Genomic DNA, 19,725 nt, shown 5'->3' on the forward strand with positions numbered 1-19,725 from the left:
CACAGTAAAGTTTTCTACACTAGAGACCACATACAGAAGCTTTGAACCAAGAACTTTCAGGACTCAGTTAACCCCAATCCTGTTAAGGACAGAAAAAAAGCCCTGTCTAGATTAAAGTTTAGATGGACAAGAGAGCATTGTAGGAACTCTTCTCAATACACAAACCTCACCAGCATGCAAGGAAGAAGACTGGACTAGAGCCAAAGTACAAATAAACAACAGTTCTTTGCAGAGTTTAAGGAAAATATCTGTTCAGCAAGAGCTTAACTCCTGACAGAAACAAGTCCTTCTTAGGAAGAAAAACAGGCAGCTGTTAGAACAAATATCACAGCTAAAAAACCCTGAAGCCCTCTTGAAAGTTAGACAGGCAAAACATCATTATGCAGCAGCATAACAATATAGAGGAGCTAAAAACCATTTCAAAGAAATACACAAATATCCTTTCCTAGGCAGTTCCTGCACAAAATCACAATATAATATGCATGGATGCAACAAACTGTTATAAAGAATTATTTAGAGATACTGTGAACCACATACAATAAAGTAATAATCACAACAAACCCAGAATCCAGGTGCTCCTCTACAATTTACATTCTCATTTATAAGACCCACTAAAAGTAATAACAGTACTCCTGATAGCTCATAGTTCACTCTATCAAAGCATATATACAGGACAGAATGATTTTAAGAACATTTTTAGACCTTAACATAAAGATTATGTCTGATGTCTTATCTGCAAATTCACAAAAAAAAGCTTCCTGAACAGAGTTGCATAAGACAGGTGCTGTGTACCAGGAGTTAAAGGTCTCCATGAGAGACTGTTTTATAAGACAGGCTGGAAGACAGGAAGATTTATAAGCACCCAGGACAGTATGAAAAAAGCCTTAGTTAGGGGATAGAAAACAGAAAGAGGGGATGAAAACACGTAGTAAGCTAGAAATATGTCCTATTTATACATACACAGGTTGTTCCATGGGATGTGCAGTTTAAGATGCACACTTAAAACAGCAAGCCACAGGCACTCCTGAAGGAGTCAAGAGAAATTCCAAACGTATACGAGTTCTCTATTTTCTAAACCATTAAATAACATCCCAGTATGAAGAAAGGCCATTTCTGTAAGCAGGCTGAAGATTGGGAGAAAGTAACAGGGCCATCCAACAATCACCGGGGCAAACCCTTAATCCTCTGCATCTTTATTCTAAAGAAGTACTGATGGAGATTGAACCGTTCATCTGTTCAAACACAGTAATTCAGACAAGCCTTTTTCGATAATACAAATGTCCAAGGCAAAGCAGAAAACTGAACTCCAACAAAAACCTGGTTTAAGTCAATAGGGCTTTTTCGTGCTTCTTCAAAGAGAAACATTCTTGATTTTTTAAAAAGAAATTAAGAGGTGTATTCTGATCCTTTTGCTAATACACAGAGTCAACTGTACGACCTAGATAAGATGTTCCAAAACTGTTACCAATAAAACACATGATGATACTAAGCTTCTGGACTAATAATATGGACTTTTAAAATTCCTATCACAGGATAAATTAAGTCCAAAATGGCAGAGATCCACCTACCAGAAAAACAGCTCTTTCACTGAAGAATCTTTTAACACTTACAGACTACGAAACAAGAGCATTTCCTATATTCCATTATATTTCTTCAAACAGTAAAACAAAGGATAGTACTTACTGCACAGCACACAGAAATCCTCTCAAGGCATGCACTAATTTGACTGATTTGTATAAAATTCTATTTTTAGAACTTTGTCTCAAGTAATAAAGACTCACTATGACCTAGAACAAGACATTTACTTTCTTCACTGTACAAAAATAGCTATAAACCTGATTTCAATTTCTTTGTTTTCACTACACTCTTCTTTCTTACAAATTGTTTCCAAAAATGTAGCCTCTTCTGATGTTAATTGAGTGTTCACTTCTGCTTACTCTTTGAAAAGTCTTACTCTCCTGGGAAGTGATTTTTATATACAAATCACATAAAGTTACATAGATTGTATGCTGGAGATGATTAAGGAAGGACAAGGTTAAATTTATATCTAAAGAAAGCCACAGATGTCAGCCAAATTATTTCTATACATACTTAAATGAGCATGAGTTAGCATATGCAGGCCATTAGTACCTTAAAGAAAAGTACTATTTTTATATTTATGCTGACTGTAGTTCTGAAACTAAAGTAACTGCTACACTACAATGGGTTGGACAAGGTTCACTGACTGAACCAAAGGATAAGTCTTGAATATATGAAAACTTTTATCAAAATTGCTGGATCTTATAAATGTAGTTCCATTCTTTCAGTCACACCGTTATCCAAGACAGTACATTTTCCCAGCAAAACTATGACTGAGAAAATAAGTGTACAAATAAAACTTTCCTTTGGCAACACTATTCCTTTTCCCTAAAAAAGTGAGCACACCAAAACACCCACCCAGCCACCGAGAATGGTAATTCCCAAATGGCAAGTGTCATGACAAAAAAAATGCCATACAGCACACATGATTTCAGAAACTACCTGACAGAGTGAACTAGCGACTGCTCTAATATCGCTAACAAAGGGGAAGAAAGTGTAGGAAAAAAATCTCTGGACAGACAGAATACATCGAAAACAGTTAATGCCTTCATAGGGGACATAGTTTCCAAACCTAGCAGCTTTCTCTATAAAGCATGAAGATCAGGGCAATTTTGTTACCTCGATGTAGCTGAACTTCCAAAAAAAATTCCTCAAGTTCCATTACCTAAACTTCATAAAGATATTAGCATAAATGGAAAGTCTCTCATGGAGTCATAAGCAGTAAAGAAAGAGAAAACAAAGGCCTGCAAATTTTTGTAACAGAAGAGACTACAAGTGTGGGTCCCAGAGAATTTCTGCTAACTAATCCTTAACTGCCTAGGAAAGGGGGCAAACGAGTGGAGAGGAAAGGGTGGCAGCCTACAGATAACTCGGTCCTCAAAGTCTCTGTAAGAGTTTCAGTACAAAGTCAGTCTTTGTTTAATGAAGTCAGGACTTTGCAAAACTGAATTCCTGCAAGATGAAATAGAAATGAAAATTTGAATCACATGGTGAAAATTAGTTCCAAGTATTCCTACACAATGATGGGCTATACTGTGAGTTGAGTTTGAAAATTTGTTCAAAATATTTGCTAAAAATACAAATGGTGTTGGAAGCTGCTAAGAAAGAGAATGTAGAAACATCAGAAGAGACTTAAGACTCTGGATTAAACCACTCTGCACTCATAGCTTCGATACTCTGTAGGTCAGAGATACAAAAGAAAAAAAAAAGAAAAAAAGAGGATAATGGTACTGAAAATAGTTCCAAGCACTTCCCATGCATGAAGGGGCTTCTACATGAAGATGGGCTTAAAGATAAGGATCCTCAGCTTGGTAAAGAGAAGGTAGGGGAAGGATAAGAAAACATGATCAAAATCTGTAAGAAATTGCGCAGAAAATATAAATAGGAAACATTCTCCTCCCCCCGCCATGAATTAAATTATCAGTCAGGCAAAAAGGAAGTATTTTTTCTCCATATCATCTAACACTCTACAGAGTTCATGATGCCATAAAGGTCAAAAGTATAAATGGGTTAAAAAATGGATTAGATGTGCTTATGGGCATACAAGTGGCTAATAAATGCAACAGGCCAGATAAAACCACTAGTTCTGGAAGTCCTTTAAATACAGATTGATCTGTCAGAGATACACATTTCTCAGCTTCTAGTACACACTTCCCAAGTTCCCTATCCTTCCACGAGTATCTGCTACCAGCACTAACAGGATAGGGGCTCAGGCGGATCTTGGTCCCGATCCACAAACACAACCCCTTTCAGCACACCGCTGTCCGCCAGCCCAGCCCCCGGGAACTGGCGACACCGAAGGCAGGTCACGTACCCTAACAGTGCAAGGGGCATGGAGCACGGGCAGTGCTGCTCACTAAGAGCGCTGCAAACGGGATAAATACTTAAGTTCAACACACAGGAGTAAGCGCAACCCTTTGTTTACACATACTGTGATCACACAAGCACTCTGACAGACAACAGCATTGTAGCTGTCTGCCACAATTCCAGGGGTGGAACAGGGAATGCACAACAGACATTTACCTGCCAGTTCAGCTCTAAGGTCATATGGAATGTCTGAAAGAACAAGGGGCAGCAAAACCATTCCTCGCTGCATTAAAATAGGCAAGACACATTTAATTTGGTTTACAGGGAGGTTCTCCAAACAATGTATTTTCACACATGTAAATCCACAGATCATCTGTTAAACATCAGCTAAGGAAGAGCACAGGCTATACACCTATGTTGGCAACACAAACAGAAATTTACGAAGCAGAAACCTTTCCCCCTCACACACCACAGCCTTTTCCCTCCTTCCTCTACTTTCCTGCGAAGGAGTTCTCTCCCCACAATGCAGGATATCCAAGTATTTATTTTCAGAAAATAACAATTAAATAAAGAACATCTCCTTGCACAGAACTGAGACAATCAAATTTATTGTGTAAACACAAATTGGTAAGTGTCGATATTAGTGCATACCATTTTCCTACTATCCCAAAATTAACGATTATACATAGAACAGTCCAGCTGTTACAATGAAACAAACCAGACAACAACCCCAGTAGATACAGATGTGTAGAAAGCAACAGCAATAAAAAAAAGTAAGGCAGGCACATAAATAAGTATGATGAAGCTGCCCTCTAAAGTTGCATAAACCAGCATCTAAAATTAACACAGGCTACCTTCTTACGTGGATTTATCACACACACTTTGAAAAATCGGACATCAGCCAGCAACGTGCGCTGGCAGCCCAGAAAGCCACCCGTGTGCTGGGCTGCACCCAGAGCAGTGTGGGCAGCAGGGCGAGGGGGGGATTCTCCCCCTCTGCTCCGCTCTGGTGAGACCCCCCTGCAGTGCTGGGTCCAGCTCTGGAGGCACCAACAGCAGAAGGACACGGACCTGCTCGAGTGGGGGCAGAGGAGGCCACGAAGATGCTCGGGGGGCTGGAGCACCCCCCTGTGAGGACAGGCTGAGAGAGTTGGGGGGGTTCAGCTGGAGAAGAGAAGGCTCCGGGGAGACCTTGCCACAGCCTTTCAATATATAGAGGGGGTTTACAAGAAAGATGGAGAGAGACCTTTACCAAGGCCTGTAGTGACAGGACAAGAGGCAACAGTTTTAAACTGAGAGAGGGCAGATTTATATTAGATCTAAGGAAGAATTTTTTTTATGATGAGTGCAGTGAGGCCCTGGCACAGGTTGCCCAGAGAAGCTGTGGCTGCCCCCTCCCTGGAAGGGTTCAAGGCCAGGTTGGCTGGGGCTTTGGGCAACCTGGGCTAGTGGAAGGTGGCCCTGCCCGGGACAGGGGGGTGGAATGAGATGATCTTTAAGTTCCCTTTCAACTCAAACATATGTCTATGTGCTGGTTAACAAAACATTGACAATAGAGGGGAAAAGAATGGGAACCATTACAAATATTAAGTGTTCTCCTGTCAGCAAAATCTAACACAACAGAAAAAGCTTAACTGGAAATCCCTTCATGTATTTATTTCAGTAGAACTTCATCCAATCACATTCAGGGTACCAATGTCTTTTCTGTGCAAAGTGCTGTTGAAAAGGCAAGCTGAAAGTGTGCATGCCCAGCACTAACTTTGCCACACTCACTTCTTCATCTAGCCACCTCCTTCCATCACGTGTAAGCAAGCTAACACAGACTGCACGCAATCCTGGTAAACACACTCCTCACAAATTTATACCTATGCTCTGCATACAAATTCACTCAATAACCATGTGCTCTTACTAATAAAATCCATCCTTCTCAATTTTTGCTTCTTATATCAAGATGTTAAGCTTCAAGTTCTCAGGGAAAAGACCACAGACTCCTGGGTGTATCCAGGACACTTACATTTGTCAAACCAATCACTAAAGATGAAACTGAAAAAGTAATCCCACAGCTTTCAGAAGAGATGAGCAGTTCATGTCTTGAGAACTACTCTGATGAACAAAGTTTAAAAATAGAAAAAAAACAGGTCTAGATTTCAGTGGCAAAACCTGACTGATCCTCTTGAGATTGCCATAACCCCAGAATGAAGGATGTTTGGAGGGACAGAATTTTTGAAGAAGTTGTAACCAAGAATTAGCAGCAGAAGCACAGGAGTAGCTTGGTGGAGACACTGTGCTCTGTCACGCAGGACAGCTGGGATGGATTCTTGCACTTGGTCTCATGCACCAAGATGAGCACGTAAATGCGTGCTTGACCAAATCAATTACTTTATCTACAACTACAAGTAAAAACTACCAAAAGTCTGTTGCCTTTCACATCTTAGTTGTGCAACTGGAAGTCAGATTCAGTAGACTGAATTGTAAATGCATTTACTAAGTGTGGAACTTTGGAATGAGTGAATCTACTCCAAACAATTTTCATGTATCTGTTGGGTAAAATCCATACCATTTTAGTTTATTCACAATCGACACAAAGCATCAATGGAATCAGCTGTGTGCTACATCCACATCCCAATAGCAGAGCATTTACTTACTCCTGGTTCTACTTGAGTTCTATCTGCAATGTCAATATGGACAACTTCAACATTCTTCCATGTGTTTGGATCTAAATTGTGCACCTGCAAAAAGAGAAAAAGGAATGATTGCCATGCTGTCACCCTACACAGTGCTGCACCTTATGCAGAACGTACACGTGCCATGGATTTGTTTCTGGACTTCACACAAGTTCTCAAAACCTCTCCCTTCTTCCTCTGCCTTTCTAAAAGCGAACAATCTCCACAGTTACAGTTTAATTCACTCACTAACCAATTTTAAACCAGCACAAAGCCTTCACCTCTTGTGCATTCAGAAAACCTGGATTAAAGATTAAGCTGTATTCTTCTGTCATATTCATTAGTGCTAATGAAATGAAGCTCTAATTAGAAGCATTACCCATTCAGTAATCTGCATGAGCTTATTGATCTAGAAAGAAGCTGCACAAATTCCAGAGTGCAAATACGGCAGGTTTCAGTGGCCTGACTAAACGTAGTAGGTTCCCTAAATCACAGGGGTGCCTTTAACACGGGCCAGACGAAGCGTGCGTGGTATGACGGTACATAAGGGTCTGAAGATGTGCTCAGCTCCACACCTGCAGTCTGCTTGGCACACCTGAACTTACAGTTATAGCAGGCAGAGCTCGCCGAGAAATACCCTCCTCCTCTGTAGCACATCCAGTGCTACAGTTCATCCAAGCACTGAAAATATACTGACAACTATTCCTTTGTGGATGGTTTATAAATATGTCTGTCACTAGAGATAAAAAAAAAAAGTCTCCTGAAGAGACCTGTGTACCAAATCAACTGTCTAGGGAGGAAAACGAGAGTATTGCCAGCCTGAAAAATTTACAGAAGCAGCTTCAAAATGAAACTCTACGGAAGTGTACACAGATAAACTCCAACAGTCCTGTGAAACCTGTTGTGAAACCTGTTTCCAAACAAACCTGTCAGCCTAAGTAGCACCAGCATGTCTAAGGTAAAAGAACATGAAACTAAGAAGAATTTACTGAAAATCTATTTAAATATTTGAGTGAGAATCAAGCACCTGCACTGACCTCAACATAAACAAAAAACTTTTCTCGTTCTTGCATCTTGTTAGACGAGACAGCTTAACCACCTTGAAAGGATCTGAATAATACTTTTCTTGTTTTACATTAATCAGTGGTAGGGCTTTGACTTTATGCAGTAATCATCCACCATACCAGGTACAGAAATACTTTATCTGGATGACTATGTGTTGAAAAAATTACTAATGCTTGGTATCCCAAATCCCAACTCACGTTCTCTGTTGTCCCCAAATCTGGTTTATGCCAGGTCTCAATTTTTATGAAGAAGTCGTCTTTCATGTATTCATTCTGTAAGAATTAAAATCAAAAACCATGAGCGTGATTACACCTCTCTGCTCGAAGTTTAGATAAATGGTATTTACACATAAGTCACTACTAAGCTTTAACTAGCAATACATTCTATTTAAATTATAAAAGAAACAGGCCCCTTACCTACACACAGAAATAGGTATAATGAGATAACTAATATCTGAATCTCAAGTATCAGCTACAGCAGGAAGTACCACAGTAAAATGAGTCACATTTGAGAAACCCAACTCTAACTCTGTGCACACAAATACAAACAATACTGTCACTTATCATCCTTTTTTTTTTTCTTCCCTCTTTTTTTTTGGTGTTGGAAGGAACCACAAAGACCACCTAGTCCCAAGCCCCTGCCCCAGGCAGGGCCACCTTCCACTAGCCCAGGTTGCCCAAAGCCCCGGCCAACCTGGCCTTGAACCCTGCCAGGGAGGGGGCAGCCACAGCTTCTCTGGGCAACCTGTGCCAGGGCCTCACCACCCTCACAGGGAAGAATTTCTTCCTTAGATCTCATCTAAATCTCCCCTCTCTCAGTTTAAAACCATTTCCCCTCGTTCTATCCCTACCCCCCTGATCAAGAGTCCCTCCCCCCTTTCCTGTAGCCCCTTTCAGTCCTGGGAGGCTGCTCTAAGGTCTCCCCGGAACCTTCTCTTCTCCAGCTGAACCCCCCCAACTCTCTCAGCCTGTCCTCACAGGGGAGTGCTCCAGCCCCCCGAGCATCTTCGTGGCCTCCTCTGGCCCCGCTCGAGCAGGTCCGTGTCCTTCTGCTGTTGGTGCCCCCAGAGCTGGACCCAGCACTGCAGGGGGGTCTCACCAGAGCGGAGCAGAGGGGGAGAATCCCCCCCTCGCCCTGCTGCCCACACTGCTCTGGGTGCAGCCCAGCACACGGGTGGCTTTCTGGGCTGCCAGCGCACGTTGCTGGCTCACAGGCAGTTTTCCATCCACCAACGCCCCCAAGTCCTTCTCCTTGGGGCTGCTCTCCAGCCATTCCACGCCCAGCCTGGATTTGTGCTGGGGATTGCCCCGACCCATGGGCAGGACCTTGCCCTTGGCCTTGTTGAGCTCCATGAGGTTTGCACGTCCCCCCTCTCCAGCCTGTCCAGGCCCCTCTGGATGGCACATCCCTTCCCTCAGCGTGTCCCCGCACCACACAGCTCAGTGTCGTTGGGGAACTTGCTGAGGGTGCCTCGATCCCACTGTCCGTGTCCCCGACAAAGATGTTAAACAGCGCCGGTCGGTCCCAACCCTGACCCTGAGGACGCCGCTCGTCACTGCTCTGCACTTGGACATGGAGCTGCTGACCCCAACTCTCTGAGTGCGACCGTCCAGCCAATTCCTGATCCCCCGAGTGCTCCATCCGTCAGACCCACGGCTCTCCAATTAGAGACAAGGATGTTGTGTGGGGCAGTGTCAAATGCTGTGCACAAGTCAGGTAGATGTCATTCTTCCTCAGCCCTGAAATACTTTACCTCTATGTTCAAGTAATTTTCATATTATTAATACTGCAGTTAAGACAAAACAACTAAAATGCATTGAAATTTTTAATAAATGAGACTAGTCTGAGGCAGGGGTAATAGCTAATAAACATTAGATGTTACTGTATAGCAAAACTATGATCATAAAGGTCCAGCTGCCACTAAATTGTATGTTCAAAGACTAGCACAGAACACCTCTAATTTCAGAAGAAAGCACACATCAGTGTGCAAATATATCACAATGAGTCAAGCTAAACAGTTCACAAACTCATTTGTCACTCCTTATGTTCCATCCACATAGTGACAATCTAAATCAAGTTTGCAAGTGAGCAGATAAAGCAGGTTAACATTAAACTTATAAGCTTCCTTAAACAGGTCACCAACATAAACACACAGGGAAATAAAGTCTTGATCTCTTGCCCATGCATCTTAAACAAAAAACAAAACACCCCAAACCCCCAGCTATGATGATCCATTTAGATTCTCAGTTAACCCATTTTAACTGAGGCAGGATTTTACTTTACAGAAATGGGATTTCAGACAGTTAGGGACTCATTTTGTTTCATTGCTCTTCCTGCATTCAAGACTGTAGAAACCTCTGATCTGGCTTTTCTTCCCCCCCTCCCCCCCTTTTTTAGCATGATGTCTTGCCAGGACAGACATTATGCAGCTGTAATGGTAAAGGCATAAAAGAAGATAAAAAAACTGAAAGCATTTCTCTGACAAATTACAGCTCTTTCTAATTATAGCCATGTGCAGACAAATAAAGTAACAAGGAGATCTATGCCAGAAACCCTGGCAAGGCACAGATAAAAGGCTGGAGTTAGCTTGCTAGAGTCAGAGTCAGTTGCAGCAGTAATAGCAGACAAAATATGGTTCAAAAAACCCGAATAGGAGTGATAGTAATTCAGATACTCACTGTCACAACTGGTCATTGGAAACACATGCAACAAAAATGAAAAGGAAACACAAAGTATTATTAGATAGAATTGTTTCTGAAAAGTCTCACACATAATGTTTGCTTCACAGTATAAGGAACATTCAAAATTAGTCTAACAGGATTTGTATGCATCAAGCCAGAGCTCAGCGGACTGACTTGCTAGCCTTAACCTTAGAAGCTCGTTATAGGATACTTCAAGCTATTCAAGGGAAACACAAAAGAAACAGAGCCTACTCTTAGAACTTAAGCAATTGAAAGTATTAAAATAAAGCAGTCACCTTATTCTAACAGACTATGAAGAATTAAATTCTTTTCAAACAAGTTCTGTTCTAGACCTTAAGAGAATCACCTCTTCGGTCTCGCCCCAGGGACACTGGATACTACGACTCTGTAGGAAGCAGTAACCTGGTCCACTGAGGTTGCTCTTCAGAAGCAGCTCTCCTTTTCAAAAGAGGAGACTTTACAAACGCAACATTAAATTGAAATTTATTTTCCACTTGATAGCACCCTCTTTTCTCCTAAACCAATTAAGACCATCCCTCAAATGAACACTGACAGCAAAACACACAAGGGGAGACCTACTTGTTCTACAGTAGGGATACGCGTTCCAAGCCTTCTCGTGGAACACCAGGGAGCCTTCTGGAGCAAACATCCTTACAAAACCAGGGACTTTACTGTGAAAAACAAACATTGACATTTTAAAAATTTTTGCCAGCTGAAATTCCTCATTGATTTCTTCCACACTAATAAGAAAGGCACGTTCTACCTAAGCACTTTTAACAGTTATGATGTACAAGTTATCCACAGTTAAATATGCAGGAACCCTAACCACGTTACTGATCACAAAATAGTTAAGAAAAAAATGGGGAATGGAATAATAAGATAGTTGAGAGTGAGCTAGAAATTATTTTGGAAGCATTATGATTCGATGAAAGCTATGGTTTCTTTTCTCTTCAAGAACAGCAAGGACAGCTGTGGAGGGAGAGCACTGCCCAGGAGATCTCACCTCCAAGCTCTCCAGAACTGCCCTCGACCAGCGCACGCCTGCACGTGGCTCCTGCAGCCGCCCTGGAAGGTCACTCAGCTGCTTCGACCGCACCGCGAGAGGAGAGCTGCCGCTCTCCATAAGCAGCAGAATTACCATCTCTGATAACAACTGCCCTCTCTAGTCCAACGGACCGCCCATGACAGTTGCCAGAAACTTGGGAAAAAAGTAACAAAATCTGATACAAGAGAAATTTGGTATTACCTAAGAGAATACTGGAGCCCTTAAGGAGGCGAGTTTAAACAAACTACATGTACACATGTGCACAAGGGCCAGAGTTCAATCTGTGTAAGCGTTCCACTCTCAATTTTTCTCCAAGGACAGTGAATAACTTCCTGTCCTTTTTTCTTTTAGGTCCAAGGAAAAAAGCTAACTGATGATTCCTTTTTTACATTGCAGAAACCTCATGGCCCACTCATCTGGGACTTCCCTTTTCCCAGAATAAGCAAACGCAATTCTTTCAGCTCTTCCACACGAGTCACACTGCCCACCCTTCTTTCTACCCTCTAGTCTGTGCACATCTGAAAGCCCAATGCCCAAAGCCAACCAGAAGGAACCACGATCCATAACCCTGCGTGCCACAGTCCTACATAACACAGCCCTGAAGACACTCTGCCTTGGTGTTTACCTTCACATCGCCGAGACACTCGACATTCCGGTGCTTCTGAACGCACTGCTGTCCAGTGTTTATTTCCACCATGTCTGTGTGCCTCCCCAACTATAAAAGTATTCAGTTCTTCAACTTTTTAGTTCTTTTTTCCCCAATTATAAACATTTGGAATACTAATCCTCACAACTTGACAACATATTACAGATCCTAACGATATGGCTGCATTTATGGTACTGCAGCCTTCTGGAGTAACATCGACTGTTAACCCCTAGAGGTTCAGAACCCACTGGGGTCAGTTTTCCAAATAACCCAGGTTTTACTCACTCTGAAAGGCATGTAACTTCCAAAAATATTATTTACCTTACTCATTCTCTCTCAGAAAAACATTACCCTACCACACTACAAGAACTTGTGTGATGCCTTATAGAGTGTTTCTAAAGAACATTCAGGCAATAAGAACTCTTTCTTAAATGCCAGATCACATAAAAACATTCTTCATTAATAATGCAATAACCATTCTCCTTTTCTCTATCCTTCTGCATCAACATTCTTGTCCTCTGGGCTGCCCTACAAAACACCTGTGATACCGAGCCCATTGTTCTGGCTATATACCAAGAACTGAAATTATTCCTACTTAGAAATGCACTTGCCTATTCACAGATGGGACATTTTGCATGGTTCTCCATTACTTTAGCCCACATATTTAAAATTCACTGTATTTCACGTTTTCCCACTCACCAGAGCATTTGTGCACAATTCAGCAAATTACAGTGTGGCAGAAAAATACAAGGAAGTAGCCCAGAATAGTAAACAGCGGAAGGCTGCCCTCACTTTTAAACATTCCTCACTCAACATCAAGTGACCATAATACATACCAATGTTTTTCTCACCTCTTTAAATGATAAATTTTGTGAGTATATTGTCCCTTTTCACCGTCCTTTTCATAAGGCTCATTTTTTAAGACTTGAATTCCTTCACCACCTCCTGTTTCATTTTTGCTAGCTTCTGCCACAGAATAAAGTTGCCCAACTTGATACTGAAAAGTTAAGAGAAGTACAGTTTCAATATTAAAGTCAACCAAAACTTTCAATGAATAAAAAAATGTAGCTGTTTCCAGTGAAAATTTAGTAGTACAAGCAAAATTACCAGGAAAGTAAAATACACCATATAAAAATATTAAGTATGACAATCTGCTGGCAAAATTTATCTGTAGTTCACAAGCATCAGGTCTCTAATCAGTTTGTTTCACATTAATGCAACACGTTGGTATAGCATAGCAAATATATTATTCTTCACCTTTCTCATTCTAAAAGCAAAGTGTATATGTTGTTCTTAATTGAATAAAAGAAATATAATTTTCAGTTTACAGATTTTGAAATTACTGATTTCCAGCTCTGAGCCTCCCAGATTCATACTTTTAACCAGCTAGACACTGCCTTTGCAGGACCCATAAAACACGAACTGTAGGAGAACACAAGCATAACACTCTCCCCAGAAGGATGTTCAGGCACCCTATCGTGACTTTCAATTAAATGTATCTCAGTGCCATTTAAATTGCTGGCTTCAGACCTTGGACGATGATTCCTACCTTTGCCTTTAGGAAAAGCCTTGGAGTCACTCAATGCCTTGATCAGCAGGAAAATTCTGCTGCAGTGCAGAATTGCACAACTTTCTTTTCTTGCTAGTGAGCTGTGGAGTGGCTCAGAAACAACTAAAGGTTCTTCGCCTGCAGGCACCTGCCTCCTTTGAAATCCACTGCTCTGCAAGAGGGTAACTCTGCTTGGCTGGTGGTTACACATGTGGGAACTTACCCTGGCAGACTGCGGGCCACAGCACAGGAAACCTTCAGATCCAGGCTAGTCAGATTGAAATAAGACACTAACATCTTCCCACCCATCACCCCAAAACAAAAGCAGGTTGGATGAGGACGTACCTCTTGCACTGAGCAAGGTAAAACCACTCGGCTGAAAGAGGAAAAGAGCAAGTTCAACAAAATTAATAATTAGGCTTAATCTGCAGATAACTTATAAAGACATTCAAGAAAGAAGTGTCAAAATGAGTTAATTCAAGTTTTCTTTTTAGAAATGCTCTGTGACAGCAAGGCTGCATGGATATAATGCAACAAAGCCAAGTAAAGTTCAGTGACAAACATGTCACAAAAGGAAAAAAAAAAAAAAAAAAAGGATTTAAGAATATTAGAAGCCACAGAGAAGAGCCAGGAAATCTACTTCCAGCTCTGCTATAACTTTGTATTGTGCTGAATTTATTTAACCTTTGAGGTGTGAGGTTTTTTTCATGTTACACAGTAAGCAGTTCCGTCTGTACAATTTAAAAGGACAAATGCGCAGGCCCTCAGAGCCTACAAGTGAATTTTGGCAATTACAGCAGTTATGAATCATTTAAAAAGCAACCACAGCTCATATCCCGTTTAGGTGGCAGAAGCAAGAGCATTTTAGGCAAATAGTTTAGTGCTAATACAATACGCTGTACGGTTAACGGCAAGGTCTGGGGATGCAGAAGTTGTTTTTTCACAGTGACAGTACACTGCACAGACAGTATTTTTCAGTTTCACCTTACAGGATAAAATGGACAAAGACAGTGCAAATCATTATTGTTGCACAGAACACCTGCATTGTTCCTAGGGCTTTTAAGAGATGTTACCTCCTTCACTGACAACCTTATCGCCATTAAGATTCAATGCGGCACAATCATCCTGAAAACATGAATATAAATTAAGTCTGTCCACTGTTCTAGAGAGGAAGAAAGTTATAGTCAGCTGATTCAACTCTTGCTACCCACTGCTGTGCCCACACTTTGTGAACAACAAGCCTGATACGTTTTTGTTCAGGTACTACCAGGAAAATGACTTCAACAGCCTGAGTGCTCTGCACCCCCCGCACGGCAGAACATGCAGCAGCCTTGAGAAGACAGAAACAATCATCCCCACGGATCAAACTCAGTCTTGCAACTTCCATGCAACTTCTCCTTTATACCTTACTGGATATTTTCCTATTTTAGTCTACTATGTGCCTCACTGGAATAGATTTAAACTGTGAAAACTTCAGAAATTGAGAAAAACGTAATCAACCGCAAATGCTGGCAAGTGTCAGGCTGAAAGCAGAGTTTTCATCCAAACACAGAATGGCCGAATGGCAATCAAAATAAAATTCCCATGAGGAGCCCTGTTTTATCTCATTTCATCTTATAAAAAAGTCCTTAAACTGTTTTTAAAGCTGGCTAGCAAGACCAACAGAGACAGAAGACACCTGTCCTGGCACCGGCAGATGCTGACTCAATACCTAGAGAGGACACATTTGTGGCTTGGAAGGAGATTTTTGGGCAACTTCCACTTTAGTCTTTAACACAACAATATGTAAAACAGGAGTATACTCAGGAAAACACAGCAGATGTACAGGTACAAGGAAAGGTGAGGAATTAAAGGAAAGAACTGTAAGGAACAGGTTTTTTTGAACTTAAGAATGATGATAGACAAACAATGCAATAATTCAAAAGAGATGAGTAGCAAAGAAATCCAATGAGAACTTATTTCTAAGGACACAGCCCACCATTATCTCATAGGAAATGCAAGACAGACAGCCAGCTTCTCCAACCAGGATTGGTGCAAACTCTTGCTAAAACGCAAGAAGAGCAGGACACCTGGTCCCGCGTGCTGCACTGCTCAGTCCTGTCGGTCTGCACCTACTTTCTGAGGTTTAGGTAAATCTTTGACATATCCTTGGAAGCCTGTTTGGAACTTCAACATATTTGCTACAATCTATTATTTTGAACCTAGTCATCACCCTTACCACCACAGCGGGGGCTATGTATTACTAGACTTCGAGGTAACTTGAAGCCAAAGGGGTGGCAGGGAGGAACAAACCAGCTGGTGGTTTGCTGGCAGAGACCTGAAGGGAAGGATCTATCCAAGGACACAGAGCTCCCGCCACCAGAACAGGTAACTGCAGAGCAATGAAGGACACCGACACTGCTCCAGGACTGTCACCACTGCCACCGGCGCTCCCTTCCAAGCAGGAGGGGTCCCGGATCAGAAGCACGAGGTACTGCACTCCCTGCAACGCCCGTCAGCCTCGCAGGGACGCCACCGCCCCGGTAAAACACTAGACCCGAGGGAATGAGCTGGAGAAACTCATAGTGCGGGGACGCAACCCCCGTACTGGGGGCTGGGGCGACCGGTCGGGATCACCGCGACCGCAAGCACGCGCTCGGGCGCGCGCGGAGCCGCCGGCACGTTCACTCGGTGCCAAGCAGCAGCCGAAGGCGGGAGCACGGGGCGCGGAACCGGCAGAGGCACAGGGCAGCCCCGTGCCCGGGCCGGCAGCGCTCCCAGCCCCGCGCCCGGCCGCTCCCTCAGCCCCGCGGCGGCAGCGTCCGGGGCCGCCCGGAGGGACGCGGCGTCCCAGGGCGCGCCCGCCGCCGCCGCCGGACACCGCGGTCCCCGCAGGCCCCGCGCCAAGGCCCGCCTGCACGAAGGGAGCGGCCGAGGCGGCGGCCCGGGCGCTGCCGGCGCCCCGCGCAGCGGAGCCCCGGGAGAGGCCCAGCGGGGCGCGGGCCGGAGCGGGCCCAGGGCCGGTCCGGGAACACCCGCCGCGCCGCCCCGGCCCCGCCACCGCCCCCAACTCACAATTCCTTGACCAGCACCATCTTCCCCCCGCAGGCCGCACTGCGCACGCGCGGCCGGCACCGCCTGCCCATGCTGCACTGCGCGCTTCCGGGGTAGGCCCCGCCCCCGCGGGCCGGCGCGGCCAATCCCGCCGCGCCGTGCGTCCCCGCGCCCGCTCCTGACCTCAACGCACCCCGGCGCGCCTGCGCCAGTCGCCACCAATCGGAGGGCGAGCAGCCCCTCCGAGCGCCCCGCCCCGCCCGCAGACAGCCAATCAGAACGCGCTGCCATCCCGGCTCCGTCCCGGTGCCGCTCCCGCCCCGCGTGCGACGTCATCGCTCAGCGACGGCATCTCTCGGCTCTCCCCGCGCGCGGGAAGGCCTCTCAGCCGGGCCGGGCCGGGCCGCCGCGCAGCCCTGGGCCCCCAGGCGGTCGGTCGGTCGGTGTCCGCCGCCCGGGGCTCTCGGTCGGAGCAGCGGCAGTCGTCAGGCGCCCCCGCCAGGGCCCGCCCCGGGGAGGCCGAGGAGCGGGGCCGGGCCGCGCGCGCAGGGGCCGGAGCGGCGAGGCGAGAGGCCGCCGGGAAGCTGCCGGCGCTCTCCGCCTCTGGAACCTCCTGCGGCCCCGAAAAAGTGGAGCAAGTAATTAAGGTCCCCCACTGGTCACGGTTAACGAACTCGGCCTGTGCCACCAGCCAGAGAAAGCCGTTACACGCAGCTCCGCGGCCGCCCAAAACCGGCGCAGGGTGCTGGAAAATACTTGTTTTCCGAATTCCGCGCACTGAAGTGTAATCGCATTTGCTGGTTTCTCCGAGTAGACTCTTGCTGATGGAAGCTTCTGCCCACGTGGAAGTGCTTCTAGCAAAGAAGCCCAGCATATGGGAAATGAGAATTTGGAATGTTTATTCATTTCATTAAAAAATGCGGCAGAAATCCTGGCAAACAGGGAGGACAGGTGACAGGTACGTGGGCCGTGCCCGCCCCTCACTGAGCGTCCCGGTGCCCACGCAGGGTACTCTGCGTCCTCTCCATTTCTGACACCATCGCTGACCTGACAACAGCACTATCGTTCTTTAGCTGCTGGGCACCTCCACCAACAATGCTACCAGATACATCTTTTTTTTTTTTTGGGTGGGGGAAGCTAAAATTTTCTTATGCAGTGTGCTTCAGAAAAAATAATTTTCTTGTGGATTGCTGCCACATTACCTTTGGATGGCCCCTGTTTTGCCACAGAAATGAAAACACAATAAATGAGTAACAATTGCTAGTGCCTCCCCAAAGGGAAAGACACTTTCACTGTTCCATTAAAGGGTGTAGCTCAAGGAGCCACAGTTACTGTGTCCAATGCTGCCCTCTTGTGAGAGAATTTCTTTTATCCTTTATCCCATTCACAAATAACAAGGACACCAGAAATTAATCAACAGACATACACACAATGAAGAACGGGACTCAGCCTTTACTGGGCTCAGACCCACCTGCACCCTCTGGCCCCCCAGACCTGCTGGTGACATTAGACCATCAGCTTGCATTAAAAGCAAAAAAAGTGAAAAGAGAGAGCCTACAAGTCTTAGACCTCAGCAGCATTGAAAGAAGGCTGAAACCAGCCCCAAGAGTAGAATACCCAGTGAAGCTCCTCGAGGCTGTGAAGGACCTGGAAGACTAGTCCTTGAGGAGACAAATTGCCTTCATATCTCGGGGCGGGGGGGCTGGGGCCGAGTCCCTCTGCATTGGGCAGCTGGCACTACTCCACGTACGACTGCGTGTGGCAGAAGATGAGTCCTGCTGAGGTACCTGGCTGCAGCAGAGGGGTGGGACACACTTCACTATAGGGTGAAAGCATCAAATCTCCCAGCTCCCTTTTTATCCAACATGTTTCTATGAATACAACAATCAAACAGCAGAGTGGGGGCCAGAGGAGCAAGGTAACTAAACCTTTACTCTAAGCATTTAATCCAGAAAGGGAAATAGGCAGAGCTGCTGCAAGTTCAAGCAGGGATTTCTCTAGTAAGAACAAATCTTTACGTAGGAGTCTCTCGGGTACTACATGCAGGACTGAATTGCAGGACTGAATTCCAGGCTGAAAACAGGAAAATGAAGGAGACAGGGAGGACAACACAGGTGCCAGCGAGTGATGAAGGTAAACTAGCTGGAAGTTTTTTATAAATGCACATGAATGGTGAAGCTTAGAGACCTGGAATGAGGAGCAAATGATAAAAACTGGTTATAACTTTGTTGTTCAGAGCTGGAGCACAGCAGAATTAAGAGAATCCGGGACAATGTCTTGCAGGAAGACCTTGCCCCTGGCACGAGGACCCAGCCCTGCTTAGTCTCAAAGCCACTGGCACATACCTGGCTCCTCAGCGCAGGGCGTAGGAAGGACAACATGGGTCAAGTTTCCCCAAGTTGCTTCTGTGTGTTGTGTTCAGCTCTATCGGTGTTTCCATAGTGATTAAAGTTTGTCCTGTGGCAAAATGATGCCCTAAGAACAAAGCAGCTGGGTAACAGTATTTCCTCTTTGGGGCGCTCAAAAATCATAATTCAGGGAAAGCTACAGGATTTACTTAATGTATTTAAATATTTCATTTGCTTTCTAGTTTCTAAGCATTAGCTTTTATTCTTTTCAGATTTTTCTTCATAGCTATGCAAAGTGGACACTTTTGCTTTACTCTGAAATGCTCACACAAATGTAAGACTAGGTAAACTGGAAAGAAAAAAAACAAAACACCCCACAACATTTCAAGATCTGACAAAAGGGAGGGTGAAACTTTGCAGTTTGGCACCGTGGAAGGGAAAGGATTCCTCCTCAAAAAATGGAAATATGTCTGGCTGTGGAACAGTCCACAGCATTTACACTTGCAGAGATTTTCACTGTGACTAGTGCTGCCCTACTGCTGAGAAGAGAAAGGTGTCATTGTAAATGCACATTTGTGTCAGCTCTCAACCCTCAGGAGTTGCTATTAACTGCACAACTTTAATTCCTGGGTAGCCACTGCGTTTTAATTCTTCTGTGGGATAACTGTTGCTGTCCAAAACTGGCTAAGGCAGATTTTTGCACCTTGTTGAATTGCAGTCTCCTGTGTTAGCACCAGTCTCAGCACAGCACCCATGTTCCCGTGTTTCTGAATGGCATCCTATTCCCCA

At 44.6% G+C, this 19,725-nt stretch overlaps 1 protein-coding gene across 1 annotated transcript in view; it reads right to left on the reverse strand.

Moving 5' to 3' along the window:
• The window catches only part of PITPNB (phosphatidylinositol transfer protein beta), a 33,511-nt gene extending 16,846 nt beyond the window's left edge, over positions 1–16,665 (reverse strand). Inside the window, exons 1-7 of the mRNA XM_074886868.1 lie at positions 16,610–16,665; positions 13,901–13,931; positions 12,858–13,003; positions 10,895–10,986; positions 10,292–10,299; positions 7,811–7,885; positions 6,531–6,614 (exon numbers count right to left, since the gene is read on the reverse strand). Coding sequence (XP_074742969.1) covers positions 6,531–6,614; positions 7,811–7,885; positions 10,292–10,299; positions 10,895–10,986; positions 12,858–13,003; positions 13,901–13,931; positions 16,610–16,629 — 456 coding nt within the window. The 5' untranslated portion in view covers positions 16,630–16,665. The remainder of the gene's footprint in view (positions 1–6,530; positions 6,615–7,810; positions 7,886–10,291; positions 10,300–10,894; positions 10,987–12,857; positions 13,004–13,900; positions 13,932–16,609) is intronic.
• Positions 16,666–19,725: the final 3,060 nt, after the last annotated feature.

This window comes from Strix uralensis, chromosome 17 (assembly GCF_047716275.1).
Source record: "Strix uralensis isolate ZFMK-TIS-50842 chromosome 17, bStrUra1, whole genome shotgun sequence".
NCBI lineage: Eukaryota > Metazoa > Chordata > Aves > Strigiformes > Strigidae > Strix > Strix uralensis.